At 51.6% G+C, this 18,792-nt stretch overlaps 2 protein-coding genes across 4 annotated transcripts in view; one reads left to right on the top strand and one right to left on the bottom strand.

Annotated features, from left to right (window-relative positions):
- SHPK (sedoheptulokinase) overlaps window positions 1–1,442 on the bottom strand; it is a 25,573-nt gene extending 24,131 nt beyond the window's left edge. Inside the window, exon 1 of one of the 2 annotated variants that reach the window (XM_019429532.2) lies at window positions 1,185–1,442. Coding sequence is in view for 1 of the 2 variants with exons in the window: in XM_019429531.2 (XP_019285076.1) it covers window positions 233–400 (168 nt within the window). In the remaining variant the exon portion in view is untranslated. Of the gene's footprint in view, window positions 1–232; window positions 512–1,184 lie in introns of those variants that run through there. The other variant, XM_019429531.2, reaches the window with a different exon arrangement.
- On the top strand, window positions 688–18,792 carry CTNS (cystinosin, lysosomal cystine transporter). Of its 2 annotated transcripts, XM_019429536.2 has the most exons (12): window positions 692–1,043; window positions 3,571–3,650; window positions 7,569–7,647; window positions 9,224–9,308; window positions 12,453–12,556; window positions 12,671–12,802; window positions 13,572–13,671; window positions 13,755–13,874; window positions 14,917–15,087; window positions 16,935–17,052; window positions 17,335–17,449; window positions 17,788–18,792. In XM_019429536.2, the coding sequence occupies exons 2-12, from the start codon at window positions 3,590–3,592 to the stop codon at window positions 17,834–17,836; spliced, it is 1,134 nt and encodes a 377-aa protein (XP_019285081.1). In that variant the 5' UTR covers window positions 692–1,043; window positions 3,571–3,589; the 3' UTR covers window positions 17,837–18,792. The 2 variants fall into 2 exon arrangements, with proteins under 2 accessions (XP_019285083.1, XP_019285081.1); XM_019429538.2 differs by lacking the exon at window positions 17,335–17,449 and having other exon boundaries at window positions 688–1,043.

Below are 18,792 nucleotides of genomic sequence, written 5' to 3'. Positions count from 1 at the left end.
AGCAAGGACACCAGAGGCCAGAGAGTGAGGAAGGAGATCGGTGCCAGCAGGTGGGAAAGCTACCGGGAAGAAACCTAACGGATCAGAGGGAGCTGCAGCAGACAGGCAGAGGTCAGGCAGGCTGGAGAAATCGGGGAGACTTCCTTGCAGAAAAGGGGTGGGGGGGGAGGCCTCCTTTGAGGAGCAAGAGAGTGGCTCCCCGAGGCGGTGCAACTCCAGGACGCTGCCTCACCTGGGGCCCTGCCGCAGCGCTCTGGGCCGCTGCCTCGGCCCGCGCAGCCCGGGCACAGCTCGCCAGTACCAAGAACCCGGATGGGTCGCCGGGCGCGGACTCCACCAGGGCCGCTTTCACAGACGTAGTGCCCAGGTCGATACCGAGAATGACCGACCGTGCAGCCATAGTCGGAGGGCGAAGCTGCCAAAGCTTCAAAGCGCGACACAGCTGACGTCGGAGGAGTAGCGCCCCCTCCCGCACCCTCCACCCGGCTTCAAGGCTCCGACGCGAGGCCTCTCCTGCCAATCCTTCAGCCACACCAACATGGAGGCCTCTCGCCTTCCCATTGGTCAAGAAAAGCGGAGCCCCGCGCCACCCCTCATGGCAGGCCCTGGCTATAGGCGGAGAGGCTATGGAAGGCGGGACCTAGAAGGCCCGTCCTGCAAGGCAGCAGTTCCAGGGCAGTGCAGCGCTGCCCGGGCTTCGTTTACCGAACTAGCGCAGGGCACGCCGACAGGCACTGGGCGCTCCAGGGGTCTCTGTGTCGTAAAAGGGGCTTAATCTTCCCTCACACCCGAGCCCTCATCCCTCCCCAGACGCCTGCGCCCCTCTGCTCCGCCCCCAACCCTTCCTGATGGTCGGGCTACGACTAAACTACAGTTCCCAGAGTGCATAGCGCCGAAATCTGTACCCGGAGAATCAGGTGGCTGGAGTCCGGTGACTTCTGGTCCGCCCTCACCCCAAGTCAAGCCGGCCGGGGGAAGCGGGTGCAGTCACAAACGGCTCCTGCGTGCCGTGTGTTGGGTTCCCCGGGCCTAGAGGATCTCAGGTGAGAGCCGGCGTGGCCCCAACAGCCTCCCCCCATTTCCCAGACGGAACCCCAGAGGGCTAAAGACTGGTACAGTAAGTCGGTTGAGATCTTGCAGCGCATCTAGTTTCCCCCCAGCCGCGCCAGGGCTCCACCACCTACCAGCAGTCCCGGCCTCGAGACACCGGACAGTCTCGAGGTTGAAAGGCCCGCTTGGTGGTGAGCAGAGGCAGGGGACGTTGGGCTGATGAGGCGGTGTGGGTGGCTCTATCCCAGTGCAAGTCTGAACCCCTTCCCCGCCTTCTGGTTAGTTGCCGCCTGAATCCAGGTCGCGGAGTTTGCAGTCTACTTTGGAGAGAGGAGATGCTGAGAAGGCCCTTCCAGAAACTCCAGTTGATGTGCTGAGCGCGGGTCTGGGCTCTGGGGAACTGGGTATGATGAGACCCTGCCCTGCATTCCGGGGCTTTCAGGCTGGAGGAAAGGATGACAAATGACTGGGCCCTGCCTTTTCAACAGAATTGAGAAAAAGTAACACCTATGCTTTATGAGAGCTTTCTAGGCGCCCTAGGCAACAGCAGTAATCATTTTACAACTTTGTTTCTCAGTCTTTTTTCCTAATCAGACCGTCCCCACCACCATGAAATTTTAATACCACGAATTAACTCTGTTTGTGAACTGTGGCTCTTTGGAAGGCCACAAGCCATGCTTTACTTTTCATTTCCTTTAAAAGTCGTATGATGTAGTCTCACTGTCCCTGTTTTACATTAGGAAATTGAAACTTGAGGAGGTTAAATAGCACCCCAAAGTAATACGGCTAATAAGTGGGGAGCTCAGGTTCAAACCTGTGCAGTCTGTCTGTAGGGTACACGTTCCTTGCCACTTTCTGTATTCTTCAAGAGGAGACGCAAGAAATTCCAGGTTATAAAACAGTTGACAGGACTAAATCAGATACCTGACAGGAGTTGGAGACCCCTAGCCACAGGTTTCTTCTGGAATGGATGGTTTGGGAGTGAGAGACCTCTTAAAGTGGTATCTGAGTGAGGCCTGGAAGATAGACCTTAACACAGGAAGAGGGGCATGCCTGACTGAGCCCATTGTCATGAAATTCTCCATTTCTACCTTGCAGCATTCACAAGACATAGTTTTAGTGTGTAGCTATGAATCTGACCTTTTTCTCACATTTTAATCGACTTACCTCTTAATGTCTATCTGTCCTGATGTCTTTCCTCCAAGGTATCTCAGCCTCTGAGCCTGGGAGACCTTTGCTAACCAAATATTTGAGTTTTTCAGCCCACATTCCATTCCTGCAGGATGAGAGAAGAGTTGGTTAGGCCTGATTTGTATCTGATTTCCAGAGGAAAATCTAGACTCTACCCTGAGGGACATTCTTAATCCTGAACTTGAGGACACAGGCAGGTGTGAGGAGCAGAGAGTGGCAAGAGTGAATGGGAGATGCATGGTCATTCCAGACACAGGAGAGCAATTCCCTACAGGTCACAGTACAGAAAGTGGGTGGTAGAGGGCACAGGGATGCCAAAGGCGAGGCCTCCAGAGAAGGCTAGAGAGAGGAGGTCAGTGCCAGCAAGGGGAAAAGCTCCGGAGATAAGACCTAACAGTCAAAGGGAGCTGCATCAGGCAGAGAGGCCCCTGGAGGAGGCAAGGACAAGCAGAAGTCAGGCAGGCTGGAGCAGTGAGGAAGACTTATTTGAAGGGAGGGGTGTATCAGGAGGCTCCTTGAGGCCTTTTGGGAAAACTGAAACCAAAGGGATGTTTCCACACAGACCTCTCCTAGCTGTCCCCACAGGGATCCCCAGAGGCTGTCAAGTGGGAAGGCCTGGGCTCTGTGTGCCAAGGCAACATGTATAGACCAAGTTACAGATATCCATGCTGACCTGCCCCATCTTGACACATGGTTCACCTGCTGTGCGTCGGGGATTATGGGTATTATGCAGTGCATCTCCCTCGCTTCACCAGTGAGTTTCTCCTGGGCTAATCAGGGCCTTGTCCCTCACTGGCTCCCCATCATGAGTGATCCCTGCTAGTCCTGGAGGGACTTAACCAAATGTCAGTTGGTGGCATTAGCCCCTTAGGCTTTTGTCTCCGGACGGGGAATGAAATTAATTTCCTTAAGGGTTTTAGGTTCGCAAAGTCAAATATCTGACTACAGTGTGAATAACTTTTTGAAAAAAAGGACCCTCAACCGGGAAGAGTGCATTCTTTCTTTTCGTTAACTAGGTTGCGAGAAGCAGTTGAAGAGGGGAAAAATTCAGTGTTTGTCTACTTCCTCAGAGTGGAACCTTACACAACACGCTTAGCCTCTCTGAGCCCATTTCCCCACATATCAAACAAAACTAAGTCTCCTCACACCCACTCACCCTAGAGTCTCCTCCTCTAAGCTGGTGATACAAAGCCCATGAGGTCACAGGTGTGAGGTGAAAGTCCTTTATGAACTGTCTATGCCATGGTTCCAAATGGCATATTGTCCACTTGTTGCTGAGCTGCTCCAACTTTAACCTGAACTTCTCTTGCTGTGTGTTCTTTTTCCTAGTTCTTTGAAATTGAAGAACATGATAAACAGTTGGCTGATGATTTCTATCCTTCTTCCCCTGAAGTTCATAGAGAAATGTGGTAAGTTTAGAAATGGGCCTCTTTGTAAAGAGGGAGATGGTGCTATAGAGTAAGTGGCCTGACCTGTTTGTAGCCAGTGGCTTAGGATTGTCCAGACTGCATGCGCCTGCCTGCCCGTGGCCAAACGACCACTCGGTGATGGAGCAGACCCAGGTCTGGAGTCCAGGAGTTTGACAGGGAGCCAGACGGTTCCAAGATAATTGGCCTTTTTCACAGGGTCCCTGTTACTTTTCCATGTCACCAAAGTCAAACTGTGGAACTCCGACAACTTCTTGCCCTGTAGACCTCACAGAGGAATTATGTGGGTCCTGGGAGATGCGCAGAAGCAAATGAGGTGGCCACCTTTTTGTACCTGGTTCTTCTCTCAGGTTCAGATACCTGAGGAGTCTGCCTGGCATCCCCTGGTAAGATGAAAAGACCTTCTCTTAGGAACCGAGGAACAGGGTGCCGCAGCCCAGGAAGGGGTAGGGCCTCACAGAACGCAGGCTGGTCGTCGAAAGATGCCTTAGGGTTTGTGCATCTTTGTGAAGCTTGATCTTCAGAGCAGGGCCCTTAGAGGGCTGCATCATTCTGTCAGTTCTCCTACTGCCTGAAACATTGCTGAGATTCCTTCATGAAAAGAAAAGAAAGTGTTTAGCACTCCTAAGATGGCAGGCCAGTTATTTTGATCATCAGCTTGGCTATCGTCAAGGGACAATAGCAAGGCTATTTAAGGGATATCTTCAAATCCCTAACAATTTCAAATGAACCTTATACAAGCAATACAAATCCTGCAGAGGCTTCCCAACCGTACACAGTGGCTGTACCATTACAGTTATCTGGCCTCTTGAAGGCTCTTCCAGGTTTATTAAACAATCAGTCATGTTACTTTGCAGTCACACCTTGTGGATAAACAATTTCCAAGAAAGGGAAGATTGCACCATCCTGGTGTTCCTCAATACGGATTCCAGAATCCCGCCCCAGACCTGTGGGATCATATTCTCGGGGCCTAAAAGGCTGAAGTGTATGTCACACCCGCATTAGCAGGCTTTAGATAAAGCCTTAGGAGAGAAGAGCATATCCAGCCACCACCATCTCAATTAAACAGAGGGGAAACTTAGGCCCAGGAGGGGGTAAAAGTCTTCCCCAAAGTCACAGAGCTAGAAAACAGCAAAGGTGGAACCTGCCTAGTATCCCTGCTCCATTTTATTACTTCACCTCCTTTCCTGAATCTCATTGAAAAAGAATGGTGGAAGCCACCATAAAATCAAGTGAGTGAAATTGGGTTTCTGACCTCATTCTGCCTTGCCTGTCTGCTCTTTACTTTGGGCGTCGGTCGTCCAGGACTGGATGAGATGATTGGCCTTCAGAGTTTGTGGTGTCTGACTTCTCCGGGTGGAATCTTGAGGTACTACAACCTAGTGGCAAGAACCTGGGCTTGAAACTTGGGTTTGAATCCTGCCTCCATCACTGAGCCGTGTGGGCAAGACACTCCCTCTTGGGATTCTCAGTTTCCTTATATCTGAATTGGAAATGAGAATACCCACCTCTCACTGTTACAATAATTAGAGAATGGGTTAACAGTGTTAGCAGAGTGGGTGGGGTGGGGAGCACAGTGGGCGGTGCCAACAAGTATTTCTTAAAAAAAAAAAACCCAGGTTTTTCTCAGGGGAAACTTGGGGTGGTTTCATTAAGACTTATTTGGTAATTCTGATGTGTCCAGAGACTCTTCCTCCAGGGCAAACTGTAAAATATGCTTTCCCTGGATATGATGCCTGCTTTGTAACTGCCTTCCATCTTGGGCTTAAAAATGCTCTGCAGTGTTTAAATGATGACGAGAATGGTCACCAGCAATTATTTAGCACTCAGGCCATGTGGAGGGTGGGTCGCAAACACCAGTGTTACATGTAGTGCCATTCTCCCCATTTTATGGGTGAGGAAAGACAGACCCATAGAGGCTCAGAACCTTACCCATTGTCACACAGCGAGGACGTGACAAAGCCAGGATGAACCGTGTGACTTCAGAGCCCAGTCTGTCAGCTGCTAAGTGCCACTGTCTTCCCTCGCTCTAAGTGAGGGGAGAGTAAACATTCCCTGATGTGGTTCTATGAGAGTTCACAGCCTCCTCTTTTAAAATGCAAAGACTGTGGATGAGCAAAGGCATGTTGATCTCTCACTCACCCTGACCACAGCCCAGCAGAACCCTAGGGCACCAGAGCTTATGGGTGGACCCAGAGGTGTGGGTAGCTGCCTGGCCTCACTTTCAGTATCCCTGTCCTGGGCACTGTCTCGTCAGTGGTTTTGCTTGTCTAGTGTGGCCCTCAACTCTAGACAGAAAGTAACATCAGGGACTTACACACTACTGCCCCACCCCGCTCCACCCCACCCCCAGCTGTGCAAGCCCAGAACAAGCCCAGAACAAAGCTTCGCGTTGACATCAGAGTGTGGAAAAGGGGCAGAGTTGCCAAAGCCGCCTCCAGGCCCTGAGGCTACACTTAAGGGAGGGATCATCTTACTCAGCTCTGAGAAGCTTGGCCTCTGAAAGGGCCAGCATGGGGACAGACCTACTCAGCGGCAGTCAGCCAGGCAGCTGTACTGAGAGCATGGAACTAGAGACCTCAGACTGTGGGAGTCTCAGCTTGGAGGCTTGCAGATGCAGGTGACAGAGCCTGGGTCTGCATTCATGTGTGCAGGGCTAATGTGGGCCCCTCAGGGGCCCCAGGCAGCAGAGCCAGGCCCGGGAGTACAAGTTCCAGGCTAGCCAATTCCTTTGCAGGAGATGAGGTTACTATTCCTAGAGATGTTCAGGCAGAGGAAGAGCACCTTCCAGGTAGGAGTCATGAAAAATGGGATCAGACAGTGGAGGTTAAATTAGGGAACTTTTATGTTCCCTTCCAATCTGAACACCTAAAAATCTCAGATCTCAGTTCCTCATCTTCTGCCCAGAGGGGAGTGGGGAGAGAGAAACCTGGGGCTGCCTACAGCTGCTCCCTCTTTAATCAAGTTGAGCTCCTTCTTTCCCCTGTGGACTCCCTTTCCTGCCCAGTCTAGATTAGTGACCACTCCTTAGCCCTTGCATAACCGTGAAGGCCTCGAGGTAAGGGAGGTGAGGTGGACAGGTGCCTGGGGCTTTGAGCACACCTGGGAGTAGGGGTGGGGTGTGAGTGTGGGCTGCCCAAAGAACACTGGAAGAGGTCGGGGAGAGGCTGGCTCACTCTGGTTCTATAGCCAGGTTGCTCTAGGGTATTTGGCCTTCCCAACCTGCTTCCGCCCTCACTCCCAAGGCCTATTTGTCTACTTTATCCTGCATCAACACCTTAATGCCAAGAAGAAATCCCTATGTGAGACTGTGGTGTTCACCATTCTCCAGCCCCCAGAGTCAGCCTCAGGAAGGGGATCAGTGAATGGGTTTAGCTAAGTTAGTATGGAGCCCAAAGGGGTTCTTTAGAAACAGGATAGCTGAGCCCTGTGTGTCTCTGAGAGTACAGGAAGGGGCTGGAGCAGTTCTACAGGGCCATTTTAGCTCCATGAACAGAGGAGACCCCTGTGCTTTCCCATCTGAAGAGGTGGTTCAAGTCCACATTTTCCAGTCCCGGATCGATCCTTGAATTCCTGCGTGACAGTTTTTGGGGCTCCTATCTCTGGGTAACTCAGCCCCAGAGCTTCTTGGTGTGGGAAAGAGGAAGCTACACTGTTTCCTGCTCAGGCCTGTGTCTGCCTCTGTCTCTCTGGTGTCAGAGGGAAAAGAATGTAATGAAGGCTCAGGTTTCCAGGTCCATCACTTATGCCCCCCAGGACGTCCACATCTTCTCCTAGAACATGGGGGTTGCCGTGAGTCAGCGCTCATGAGTTCAGATGTCAGGGATCCTTGTCTCAGCTTTTTCTTGTGGGCCTGAGTTCTCTGACCTGATGGCTTGTCATTGGTTTGGGCCCTTCCAGAGTCGACAGTCGATCTCACTGTTCCTCCCACTGTGAAGCTGGAAAATGGAAGTTCGGCCAACATCAGCATCACCCTTCAGTAAGTTCCCGGGCTCAACTCTACCATCAGCTGAGTTCATTCACCCTGTGGCTGGGTCAGAGCTGACCCCTGGCTCCATTCATATTTCAAGTGTGATGCCTTTGCCTCTTCACTTTAAGACAAACTATGGGGTGCCTGGGTGGCTCAGTCAGTTAAGCGTCCAACTTAGGCTCAGGTCGTGATCTCCCAGTTCACAAGTTCAAACCCCACATCGGGCTTTATGCTGACAGCTCAGAGCCTGGAGCTTGCTTCGGATTGTGTGTCTCCCTGTCTCTCTGCCCCTCCCCTGCTCATGCTCTGTCCTCACCACCCAAAAATAAGTAAACATTCAAAATAAAAATTAGAAAAAGACAAGCCAGAGAAGGGTCAGTGGATATGCTATATGGTATTCTATATGGTATTATCAAGTCCCTTCTCTCTTGAAAAAATAAAATTTTAAAAACAAAAACCAAAAGACAAGCCAGAGAAAGAGAGGCGATAGCAGGTGGTCTGCAGATTGAGGTCCTAGAGTCTTTCCCCACCAGCCGCTGAATCCTTGTTTCTGGTCAGAAGAGGAGGAAGGGGGATTCTCCATAGAGACGTGAACCTTTTCCCCTTCTGAGAGATGTCCTTAAGTGACCAGCAGTTGATGTCAGACCTCAGGGTGGTCCTTCCCAAGGCTCTGAGCATTTGATGACAGCCCTGAAGATCAGGGGGCAAGTTGCTGAGCTGCTCACCAACACTTCTGAGATCCCTCCTGAAAGCAGAAGTGAACATACTGGGTGAATCCCATTCATGGCAACCCTCATGCTTAGCCTTGTCTGAGAGTGTTCCTTGCTGACCTTTGCTGGTTTAGGGGTGAGGTGCTGGCTGAGTACAGACTGCCAGAGAGCCTGCCTCCTCTTCCATATTCTTCACTGCTTCTCTCTACTCTTGCCTCCCAGCCAGGAGGATTCCCCAGGATGAAGGTCTAGAACCCTGTCCTTTACTCTTTGCCCTTCTGCCTTTTCTTTACCTCTCCTGGGCAGTCTGATCTCAGACCAAAGCTTTGGTAGCAAGGCTCCCTAACAGACCTGCATTCCGTCCCAATTCCTGCCACCTCTCTATGTGGATACCTTATAAATCTGACAGGCCATCCCCTCACCACATCGTCCCTCTCCAGAATCCTTGAGTGGCATTCCATAGCCTTCCAAATTAACTCCAGGCCTGTACATCCACACTTGAGGACACCACCGACTACTCCCATCAGACACATCTCATGGCTTTCTAGGGACACACCTATCCCTGCTCACAATTGAGTCCTTGGAAGCCTTCTCCACCAGAGCAAATGGCATGGTCCTGTTGGCCTCTGGCAGTCACAGCCAGTTCCCCACCTTCTCAGGGTCTCACCTGGCCCCCATGGGCTTCTTGTCTCCTAATACAGATAGAAAGCTCCTAAGGAGCAAGGACCCCACCTGTCTGAGACTCAGGACCTAGCACATAGCACATTTAATGCTAATTGCTTGAGAAGTGACAGGCCTATGTGAAATCGAGAGGGTTGGTTGAGATCTCACAGTGTCCGGCTTCTCAGTAGTAATCAGACTCTTGTCCTCCACAGGCATCCGTTAAATGCAACTTTGGTGATCACTTTTCAAATCACATTTCGTTCAAAAAATGTTACTATCCTTGAGCTCCCTGATGAAGTAAGTAATGAATTTTAACTGATGGGTGGAGAACTGCTGGGTAACAAAATAGTCTTTAAGTGCGTACCTGTAGAAATAGGCCACCTTGTTTTTATACTGTGGGCCGCCCCTGTTCCATCATTCTCGAAATCTCTGATTTTGGCTTTGTTGGTCTCTTTGACGATGGGCATTTTATGCCACATAGATGGAATTAGGAAAGTGATGGTAAGAAATTTGAGGCAAAAATGGTCCTGGGAACGTAGAAGAAATTCATATGATGATTTTCTAAAATTGTGCTACTTAGAGGGTATTGGTGGACCAATACTATTGTCCCTTCTTGAAAACCTTTTAGAAATGCAGAATCATGGGCCCCATCCTAGACCTACTGATTCAAAACCTGCGTATGAGCAAGATCCCCAGATTATTTAGGTCCACACTGAAGTTTGCAAAGCATTATTCTGAGATTCCATTGGTTGAGTGTTATTTCCAAAAATCAGTGCCAAATGCTGTCTAATGATCACGATTCATAGCCCTTATGCATTTATATGTTAATATACACACTGCTTCTACCTTACCAACATTTGAGCCAATTACAAATTGACTAAGTAAAAAATACCAATAGGGGAGAATAATGTAGAGAATAAACAGTGGTTTAAAAAAAAAGACAAAATAAATGCAGGGATAACTCTGAGGCATGTCACAGGCCCTGTGTGGTTGTAGAAATGGGCTGCAAGTTGGCTCTGAGGCCCCTGGCAAGAAAACGGCACTAAAGCATGAGATCAGATAAAGCCTGTCAACCCAGAAGGGCCTTGTGTGGGAAGGGAGTCCCCTCTCACCCTTTGGTGAGCACCACGCCTCATTAGACTGAGCCACTTCTCACCACTTCCTCCTGCCCTGGGGTATGAAGCCTGCTGCAGGGTAAGAAAAGCCTGGTGGTTCTTACAGCAGGTTGTGGCACCCAGCTGACGTCTGGCGTGATCCACAGATCAAATTTAGACTCTGAGGAATGACATTGATCGCCTAGTTTCAGGTCAGACTGCTAAGTAAAAGTATCATCTTTTCGAAATCCGTGAAAGTCAAACATCATTTTAAGCAAAAGAAGCCTGACACAGTAAAGTAGACTGTATGCTTCTTTGTGCATAAAGTGCACACCCAGTCAAGGCAAATCTGTGGTGTTGGTCAGCATAGTGGTTTCCCCTTGGGGCTTAGGTGTGACTGGAAAAGAGCCGAATAGGGCTTCTGAATGCTGGAAGTGTTCCATTTCTTGACCCGAGTGCTTGATCTTGGTTTGTGGATATTATTTCATCAAGCTGTGATGTGTAAACTTTTCTGCACATATGTTATAATTCACTTTCATAAAAATGTTAATGGTGGATAACATTGTATGTCAACTATAATTAAAAAAAAAAAAAATCGGGGCGCCTGGGTGGCGCAGTCGGTTAAGCGTCCGACTTCAGCCAGGTCACGATCTCGCGGTCCGTGAGTTCGAGCCCCGCGTCGGGCTCTGGGCTGATGGCTCGGAGCCTGGAGCCTGTTTCCGATTCTGTGTCTCCCTCTCTCTCTGCCCCTCCCCCGTTCATGCTCTGTCTCTCTCTGTCCCAAAAATAAATAAAAAACGTTGAAAAAAAAAAATTAAAAAAAAAAATTAAAAAAAATAAAAAAAAGATAAATAAAAAAAAAAATCAATGGTGGGAGTCAAATCCAGTTTTAGAGTGATCCATATGAGTACCAACCCACTTTCCAGGAGCCAACCTATATGGCCCCTCCCATCCAACTCTAGCCAGTCCTGTCTCCTGCCTTTGGAAACTACTGGTTAGAACTAGGGGCCTGACCTATGAGCCTTGGACAAGGTACCCCACCCAGCACATCACAGATTCCTCACTTGTAGACATAAGGTTAATAATGTCTGCTTGACAAGGGTTATGAGGATTAAAAGCCATAGCGAGTATAAAATGTCTAGGATTGTACCTGGCATGCAGAAAAAAAGCACAGAGTGAAAGATAGTGGTAAATTTTGTGGACCTAAAACTGCTCTTAAAAATAAAGTTTATTAATTAAAAAAAAAAAAAAAAAGTGGTAGTTATGATTTCCTTCTGCCCTGTACCAGTTGATTTCCAGTTGACCAGTTTTCTTCCTTCCTAGTTCCTGAAGGGACGTAGTGGCCCACTTACAAATATACAAACAACATTGCCAAGAAAACCTGTTAAGAATAAGAAAAAAATAGCCAAAAGTAGTATGCATCATGAGGACGTGGCTTGCAAGAGGTGGGCCATGAATTAGACTCTGGGCTTTGCGGCAGCTGCTCATACCATTTTATTTGTTCCGCCAAAGCCCCCTGATTTCTAATGCTAAAAACATAAAGTCCTTCCAGGGTCCTCATAAAGAAGCCACTGAATTCTAATGACTGCATCCTCACAACGCCTGTGATATGGGTGGAGGTGTGGGGCCCAGAGCATTACCCAAGGAGCAAAGAGGGGGAGACAGTTTGGGTCAGCAAAGGTATCATCCTGCTCCCTGCCACATTCGGGGGATTTGAGAGTATCCAAGGAAATGACTGGGAGATCAGATGTTGCAGGCAAGCCTCTCTCTTTCTTGGAGAGAACTTTTGATAAACATAAAATGTTTATCAGAAATGAGGGTGGGAATGTTCTCCCTGACAAGTGTCTGTTGATTGTACCTCTTCTGTTTTGTCACTTGGCAGCCGCACTGGGCGTGGGGCAGATGTTGTTTGTGGATATTGAGGAGCCTTCCATAATAGCAGAAGTAGAAGTAATAACAGACATAGTATTTATGGACTTTATGTCATTCATAGCAACCCTGAAAGGTAGACACTTCTGTTATCCACTTGTACAGGTGAGCAAACTGAGGTTGAATAACTTGCCTGAGATCACATGGTTAGTGAGAGGAGAGCTGTCCCACCTTCCCTGGGAGTTGAGGCCTGAGGGCAGGGCTATTGTTCTGCTCAGAAAGTCTAACACACAGGTGGGGGGAGGGGGTTCTTGGGGGAGGGGTAGTTGGTCCAATGTTTCTCCCTTTTGTTAGTAAGCTCTTGGAAGGTCCGAACTGTGTGTGATCCGTCCCACTATTTCCTAGAGTGGAGCCTGGAGCTGGACACTCAGGTCCCAATAACTATGTAGCACTGGATCGAATTCAGTTTTCCTAACAGGTTGTGGTGCCTCCCGGCGTGACAGATTCCTCTTTTCAAGTGACGTCTCAAAATGTTGGACAACTTACTGCTTATCTGCACGGAAACCATTCCAACCAGACCGGGTAGGCTGGCCTCAGCCCACATAGGCTTAAATGATGAGATGGGAGGCGGGCATCGTTGGGCACATGGGGGCTTCCTTCGAGCCCAGCCTCCGCTCATCCCCAAATTCTTTCTAGCCCGAGGATCCGCTTCTTGGTCGTCCACAGCAATATCGTTAGCATCATAAACCAGGTGATTGGCTGGATTTACTTTGTGGCCTGGTCCATTTCCTTCTACCCTCAGGTGATCACCAACTGGAGGCGGAAAAGGTAACCAACTCACTGAGCTTTACTTGCAGTCACTTGGGGCTGGTAAGATGGGAGGCATCCCAGCGAGGCTGTAGGCAGCATGGGTTCAGACTTTCTTCCTCGGCTCTTCTCTCTTCCTGCCCTTTCTAGAAAGTTGTCCAGTATGAAAGCTCTAAGAGCCTGTGGCAGGACTTGCAGTGCTAGGCATTTGGTCTGTGGCCCAGTTCAGCCCCTCCCTGTGAAAGCAACGAATTGGGGCTTCTCAGGGAAGCAGAGAATGTGCTGGGAGGGAGGAGTCCACCACATCTGCGGTTCTTGGTCCATCCAGCCCTGCAGGAATTAGTGTCAAGTCCTGCTGCAGTGCTAGAGCTGGGTCCTTCAGCCTTGGAGGTTAAGCGACCCCACCCTGACTTTAAAGACAAAGTGGGCCTGGAGTTGTGTCTTTGCATAGCAAGGACCCAAGCTGTCCTGCAGTTACCCCAGCCACATGGGCCTCATAGGGCTGCTAAGCTGGGAGCCAGGGACGGAGATGCTTTCTCTCTGAAGGAGGCCTCCAGACTTCCCTCCGGGCCAGGACTTATGGAGGCAGAGACAGGGGAAGGAGGGAGGACACTGGTTCCCAAGAGGGTGGGATAGTGTGGCATCGATTGCGGTGTGCAAAGGGGCCTGAGGACAGTGCTCTCCTTGGGAGAGCTGGGCCCTCCTCCCCATGTGTTGGGAGCTCTGTCCCCTCCCATCTTTCCAGTCTCACCTTTTACCCTGCTTTGTCTCTTTGTCGCTCCCATGCCAGTGTCATTGGTCTAAGCTTTGACTTCGTGGCGCTGAACCTGACAGGCTTCGTGGCCTACAGTGTGTTCAACATTGGCCTCTTCTGGGTGCCCTACATCAAGGTAATGCCCACTGCAGCTTGGCCCCGGTTGTTTGGTAGCTTGGCTGCACCTCACCCCCAGGCTTCTCCCAACCCCTCAAACAGGAGCAGTTTTTCCTCAAGTACCCCAATGGAGTGAACCCCGTGGATAGTAACGACGTCTTCTTCAGCCTGCACGCAGTTGCCCTCACCCTGGTTATCATCGTGCAGTGCTTCCTGTACGAGGTGAGAGATGAGCTGGTGCCCACCCCACCTCAGGTGCCAACACCCACCACCACCAGCCGCCACCCATACCTCCTATTTTATAGAAGACACAGAAACTCGGCATCTGCTTACTGGGGCCGAGATAAGAGGCCCGGCCCCATGCTGGACACAGGGAACACCCATGAGCCCAAGCCCTCAGGACCCCCAGGTGTGGGGTGAGAGACACAGAGGCAGTGATGACCCAGCGGGTTGAGAGTTGAGTAGGACGGGAGGACACGGGCAGCTCATGGAGGCCCTGACACAACCAGAGAGGAGGGGGAGGGCGTCAAGGAAGTGGCTCTGAGTTGTGGTCCATAGTATAAGTGATGTTGCCGTGGTGGTGGGGCGGCCCCAGTGGGAGGACAGAACTCTGAAGGCCAGGGGGCAGTGAGAGGAACTATGACCAGATGTTTGTGGCTGGGGTTCAGGGTCCCGGTGAGGGGAGCAGGCTCCTGAGGGGTCCAAGGGTCTGGAGTGCCAGGCTGAGGAGAATGGCCTCCGCTGCACTGCTGGGGGCTGTTGAGTGCCTCAGCAAAGAAGGCACCATAAGGCCGGTTTTCAGGGGATCACTGACCTGCACGTCTTCTCTCACTTCCCTGTGGGTGCAGTGTTTCCTTCAGGGAGTTCCCTTTGCACATGCAAGGTCAGCCGGGGACTGCTTGGTTCCCACTGTCACGGACCTTCTAGGTTACCTTTCTGTGAAGCCTGGTGAAGGAGACCTGCTTTGGGGAAAGGTAGGGGTGAGGGATAGATTCCAGAGATGATCAGGCTCCACCTGGATCATGGAACAAGTCTGGGCTGGAATGGGGCACCAGGCCTCCAGTGTGTTGGGGGCCACGTTCCCAGCCCTTGGTGGCCTCTGAGAGGTACCCGTTCTGCAGTGTGGGAACAAGAAGCAAACGGGCTCTGGAAAGTCCAAGAATGACTGAACTAGAGATCCTGATAGCGACAGTGGTGTGCTTGGCACTGGACTCTCAACCCCCACCACCTATCCCCTTCCCTTCCCTCTCTCCATCATCCTCAGCGAGGCAGCCAGCACGTGTCCTGGCCTGCCATCAGCTTCCTGGTGCTCTCGTGGCTCTTTGTGCTCATCACCATGATTTTGGCTGCAGTCGGGGTAACCACGTGGCTGCGGTTTCTCTTCTGCTTCTCCTACATCAAGCTCGCGGTGACGCTGGTCAAGTATTTTCCACAGGTACCTCCAGGGCCCTCCTTACTTTGCACATGGCCATTAGAGTGAGAGGGATGAGATACAGACCCCAGGTCCTCCCACGGGGCAGCCCGTAGCCAGGGTGAGGAGGCATGAATGGAAGGTTGCAGTGGAAGCCACGAGCGCAGCCAGAGCAGGGCCAGGCAGAAAGCCGGCCGTAAGTACTGCTGCTCCTCCCTGGAGCCAGGAATCGCCTGAGGAAGTCAGTGGAGACTTCTCTGAGCTCATGCTCCACTCTGAGAGTCAGGTTGTGCAGGTCACTTCTCTCGCCATCCCAGTCTTTCCTAATGACTTCGTCTGCCCCCTACTCTCGCCCCCTGTTAGCACAACTGATGACCCTGAAGAGCAGCAGCCGGATACTTGGAAAAGATTAAGTGAGAGGAAGTGGCCCGGGGCTGCGACCTCTGACCTCCATCTCCCATCCAGAGATGCCTTCCTCAGAGGTCTCATCCAGGGTCCACTTTAGGGGCCTTCAGCATGCTCCCTCAAGTACTAAGGCCTGTTCAGATGCAGAGACCTAGAGTCAAACACATCTTGCCCCATAGCCCAATGGCCCAGGACAGGGGAAGGTGTGAAATAGCTGCTAATGGTGGGCTCCACCCCTGAATCTAGGGCCTCCTTTAACCTACCCCATTTCCAGTGCAAAAGCCCCCTTTTCAGTCTCCCTGGTGCAGAGAGGCTTGTATTTCCTGAGCTCAGGAAGGATAGCATTTTGCCAGAGTCAAGGTCCATCCTCTGGAGGGCACGGAAACAGATCAAGAGCCTTAAGGATGAGCAGGACTTAACTGTGTGGATGAGAGAGGAGGGGGCATTTGGGGAGGGGGGGGGTGGCAGCAAGGAGACCTTGCTGGCTGAGCAGTGTTGAAACTAAGAGGGCCCTAGGGGGCTGGGGAAGAAGGCTTCGCAGTTGAGGGGGATAGGTCTTGAGGGAACCGGGGCCACAGTTCCTGAGTGTGGGAAGGCTTGGGCCTGGTCAGTCTAGGAGGCAGGAGCCCCACCTGGAGACGCTTGGAATTGTCCCAAAACTGGAGAGGTGGCCGCAAGCATAAAAGAGGGTGGGAGAGGACAAAGGGGAACTCACAGGTGGCTGGCTGAGAGAAGACCACCACAGGGGCCATGCCCTCCCTCTTGGATGATAGGGAGGTTGCCCCAGTCAGAGAAGTCCAGAGGGTTCTGGTGTTGGAGGAAGGATGTGGGGCAGCGGCGGCAGGAAGTGGGGGGATGTCCACGTAGACCCACCCACTAGACCTAGGAAGCGGAGTCCCCAGAGCCCAGCCAGAGCTGTGGTGGAAGTCCAGTCCACTCTACCGATGGGGAAAACTGAGGTTAAGAGAACTCCAGTAACTCTCCCGAGATAACCTCCTTCCCGGGGTGGAGCTGGGGTACCAGACCAGACAATCAGACTCCTAGCCTATGTTGATAAGCACAACATGAAGTCCAGGCTGAGTTTAGGAAGACCCTTCAATGGAGATGAGAAGAAAAATCAGTTGCTAGAAAACCAGGGCAGGGTTTTGTCACAGAACAGGAAAGGATGAAGACTATGGAGAAGCAACATCCCCCACTCCTTTGCAGTTGCTAGGTGCAGGGATGGGAGGAGGAGGGCTGTTGGCCGTGCACCCAGATGAGACCCCCTGGACCCGCCCATACTGCTTCCTCTGCTGGCAGAGATTGTCAGAGCCCAAAGGTCACTGTGTTCTTTGGAGCTGAGGCCCAAGCACATGAGTGGGAGGAATTAGAGCTGCTCTTGTTTAGAGTGGCGGTCACAAGGTGCATGAGGCAGCCACTCAGCCCCCTCACTGCCGACCTTATGTCTGCCCATGTGTCTGACTCAGGCCTACATGAACTTTTACTACAAAAGCACCGAGGGCTGGAGCATTGGTAACGTGCTTCTGGACTTCACCGGGGGCAGCTTCAGCCTCCTCCAGATGTTCCTCCAGTCCTACAACAATGGTGAGTCAGCCAGCAGGCTTCCTGCCCGTTCAGCGGGCTGGAGGCACAGGGTGGGGGCCAGGCTTCCTGGGACACCCCTCCATCTGACCCCCAGTCCTTCAGCCTGGGAATCCAAGCCAATCCCAACACCCAAGGTGAGACTTACCTAGGGGCCTTGGCAGCTGGAGGATTTGTGGTTTCCTGGGCAGATGAGGACCCCCCACCCCCACAGCCCCATATGCTCCAGCTGCTTCAGGAGCTGCCAACTTAAAGCCAAACTCTGTCCCCTGTGGCTATTAACAGACCAGTGGACACTGATCTTTGGAGACCCAACCAAGTTTGGACTCGGCGTCTTCTCCATCTTCTTCGATATTATCTTCTTCATTCAGCACTTCTGCTTATACAGAAAGAAACCAGGGTATGACCAACTGAACTAGCACCCAGGGACCCAGCATAAATGGCCCAGGCCCTGCGCCCGCCACGAAGGCTGGGGCAGAGTCTGGAGTGCAGGGCTGGCGCCTTGTGCTGACAGTGTTGAAGCGCTCTCTTCCTCGGGGCCAAACGCCTTATGCGCAAACCAGCCTGCCTTCAGCCAGGATTCTCCCAGGCCGGGCTGGGGAGGAACCTCTCTCTGAGACAGACACCAGATTCTGCTCTGATACGGAAAACCACACTGCTGACGGCCCTTCCCAGGCCTTGCCGGCCAGGCATCTGGCCCTCCTGCATCTTGATGCCACCGTCTTTATTTTCTTTAAGGCTTCAGGCAGCACACACGGGTTCTGACAGCCGTCCCAGGCAGGATTGAGTGCTGAGCTTGGAGCTGAAGGCCTTGACCTAAACAACCAGTGTTTCTGGGAGCAGCTTGAAGGACTGACCCTGCAGTTGTGAACCAAGGGCGCTTTGCTGCCACTGCCGTGTTCCCAGAGACCAAGCAGCCTGGTGACGTGGCCAGTGGACTCAGAGGTGCTGGTGCTGGTGGCAGAGGGGATAGGATATTGGGGTCAGGCCTTTGGGGTCCCTTCTCTGAAGGCCACAATCTCTGAGCACTCACCGTCCTGACACTCCTACGTAATTCAACTCCCACAACTTAATCGCAGGTGGCCCCGGCCAAGGTCTGGCAAAGAAACTGTATTTCTGAGCCTTGAAGTGCCCAACAGATTGGTTCTGAGCTAGGCTTATGCCCAATCCCTCTGGATCTTTATCACACTAACCCCTTTTGGATTTTTTTGAGGGATGTTTTGGAAGTAAGTAGCTTAAATTTCTTCACCTTCTGCCTACCTCCACTTTCCCAGAGTCTGGGGCCCCACGTAATCCCCTCCAACTGCTCCTCATCCTGCATCTGGAGTATGGGATGGACGCGCGCGCGCGCACACACACATATACACACACACACACACACACACACACCTGTGCCTTAGAGGCCTGTAAGACCTGCCAATTGGTGAGTGTAGCTCCCCTACAGGGGAAAACTGGCCCCCTTCCCTCACTTCCCCCAGATTCCTACCTGAGCCTCACCAATTTTTTGGCTGTTCAGGAGCCTGAGCCTGACATACGGACTTGAAACCACCTCACACAATCCTCATGGGCCCAACCTTTATTCCAAACCCCCTTCTCTTCTATCCCAGGCAGCTCTCCTTCCTGTGGCAGGAGGGGAGTGTCCCAGGATGTGCCTTGTCAGTTCACTCTCAAGACTTTTTTACTACGAGATCAATGTGAGGTGCCTGTATCCTTAATTAAAACCTGATTTGTTTCCTTTCTGCA

Source organism: Panthera pardus, unplaced genomic scaffold (assembly GCF_024362965.1).
Source record: "Panthera pardus isolate Hobbes unplaced genomic scaffold, ASM2436296v1 HiC_scaffold_3, whole genome shotgun sequence".
Classification (NCBI taxonomy): domain Eukaryota; kingdom Metazoa; phylum Chordata; class Mammalia; order Carnivora; family Felidae; genus Panthera; species Panthera pardus.
This window is presented reverse-complemented; position numbering and strand designations above follow the sequence as displayed.

Bases quoted from the DNA above. Each gene is read 5' to 3' on its own strand.
- CTNS (XM_019429536.2), top strand. From the start codon at position 3,590: ATGATAAACAGTTGGCTGATGATTTCTATCCTTCTTCCCCTGAAGTTC. The intron at 7,648-9,223 runs GTAAGTTCCCGG...TGTCCTCCACAG, and splicing joins AACATCAGCATCACCCTTCA to GCATCCGTTAAATGCAACTT. The intron at 13,672-13,754 runs GTAATGCCCACT...CCCCTCAAACAG, and splicing joins TCTGGGTGCCCTACATCAAG to GAGCAGTTTTTCCTCAAGTA.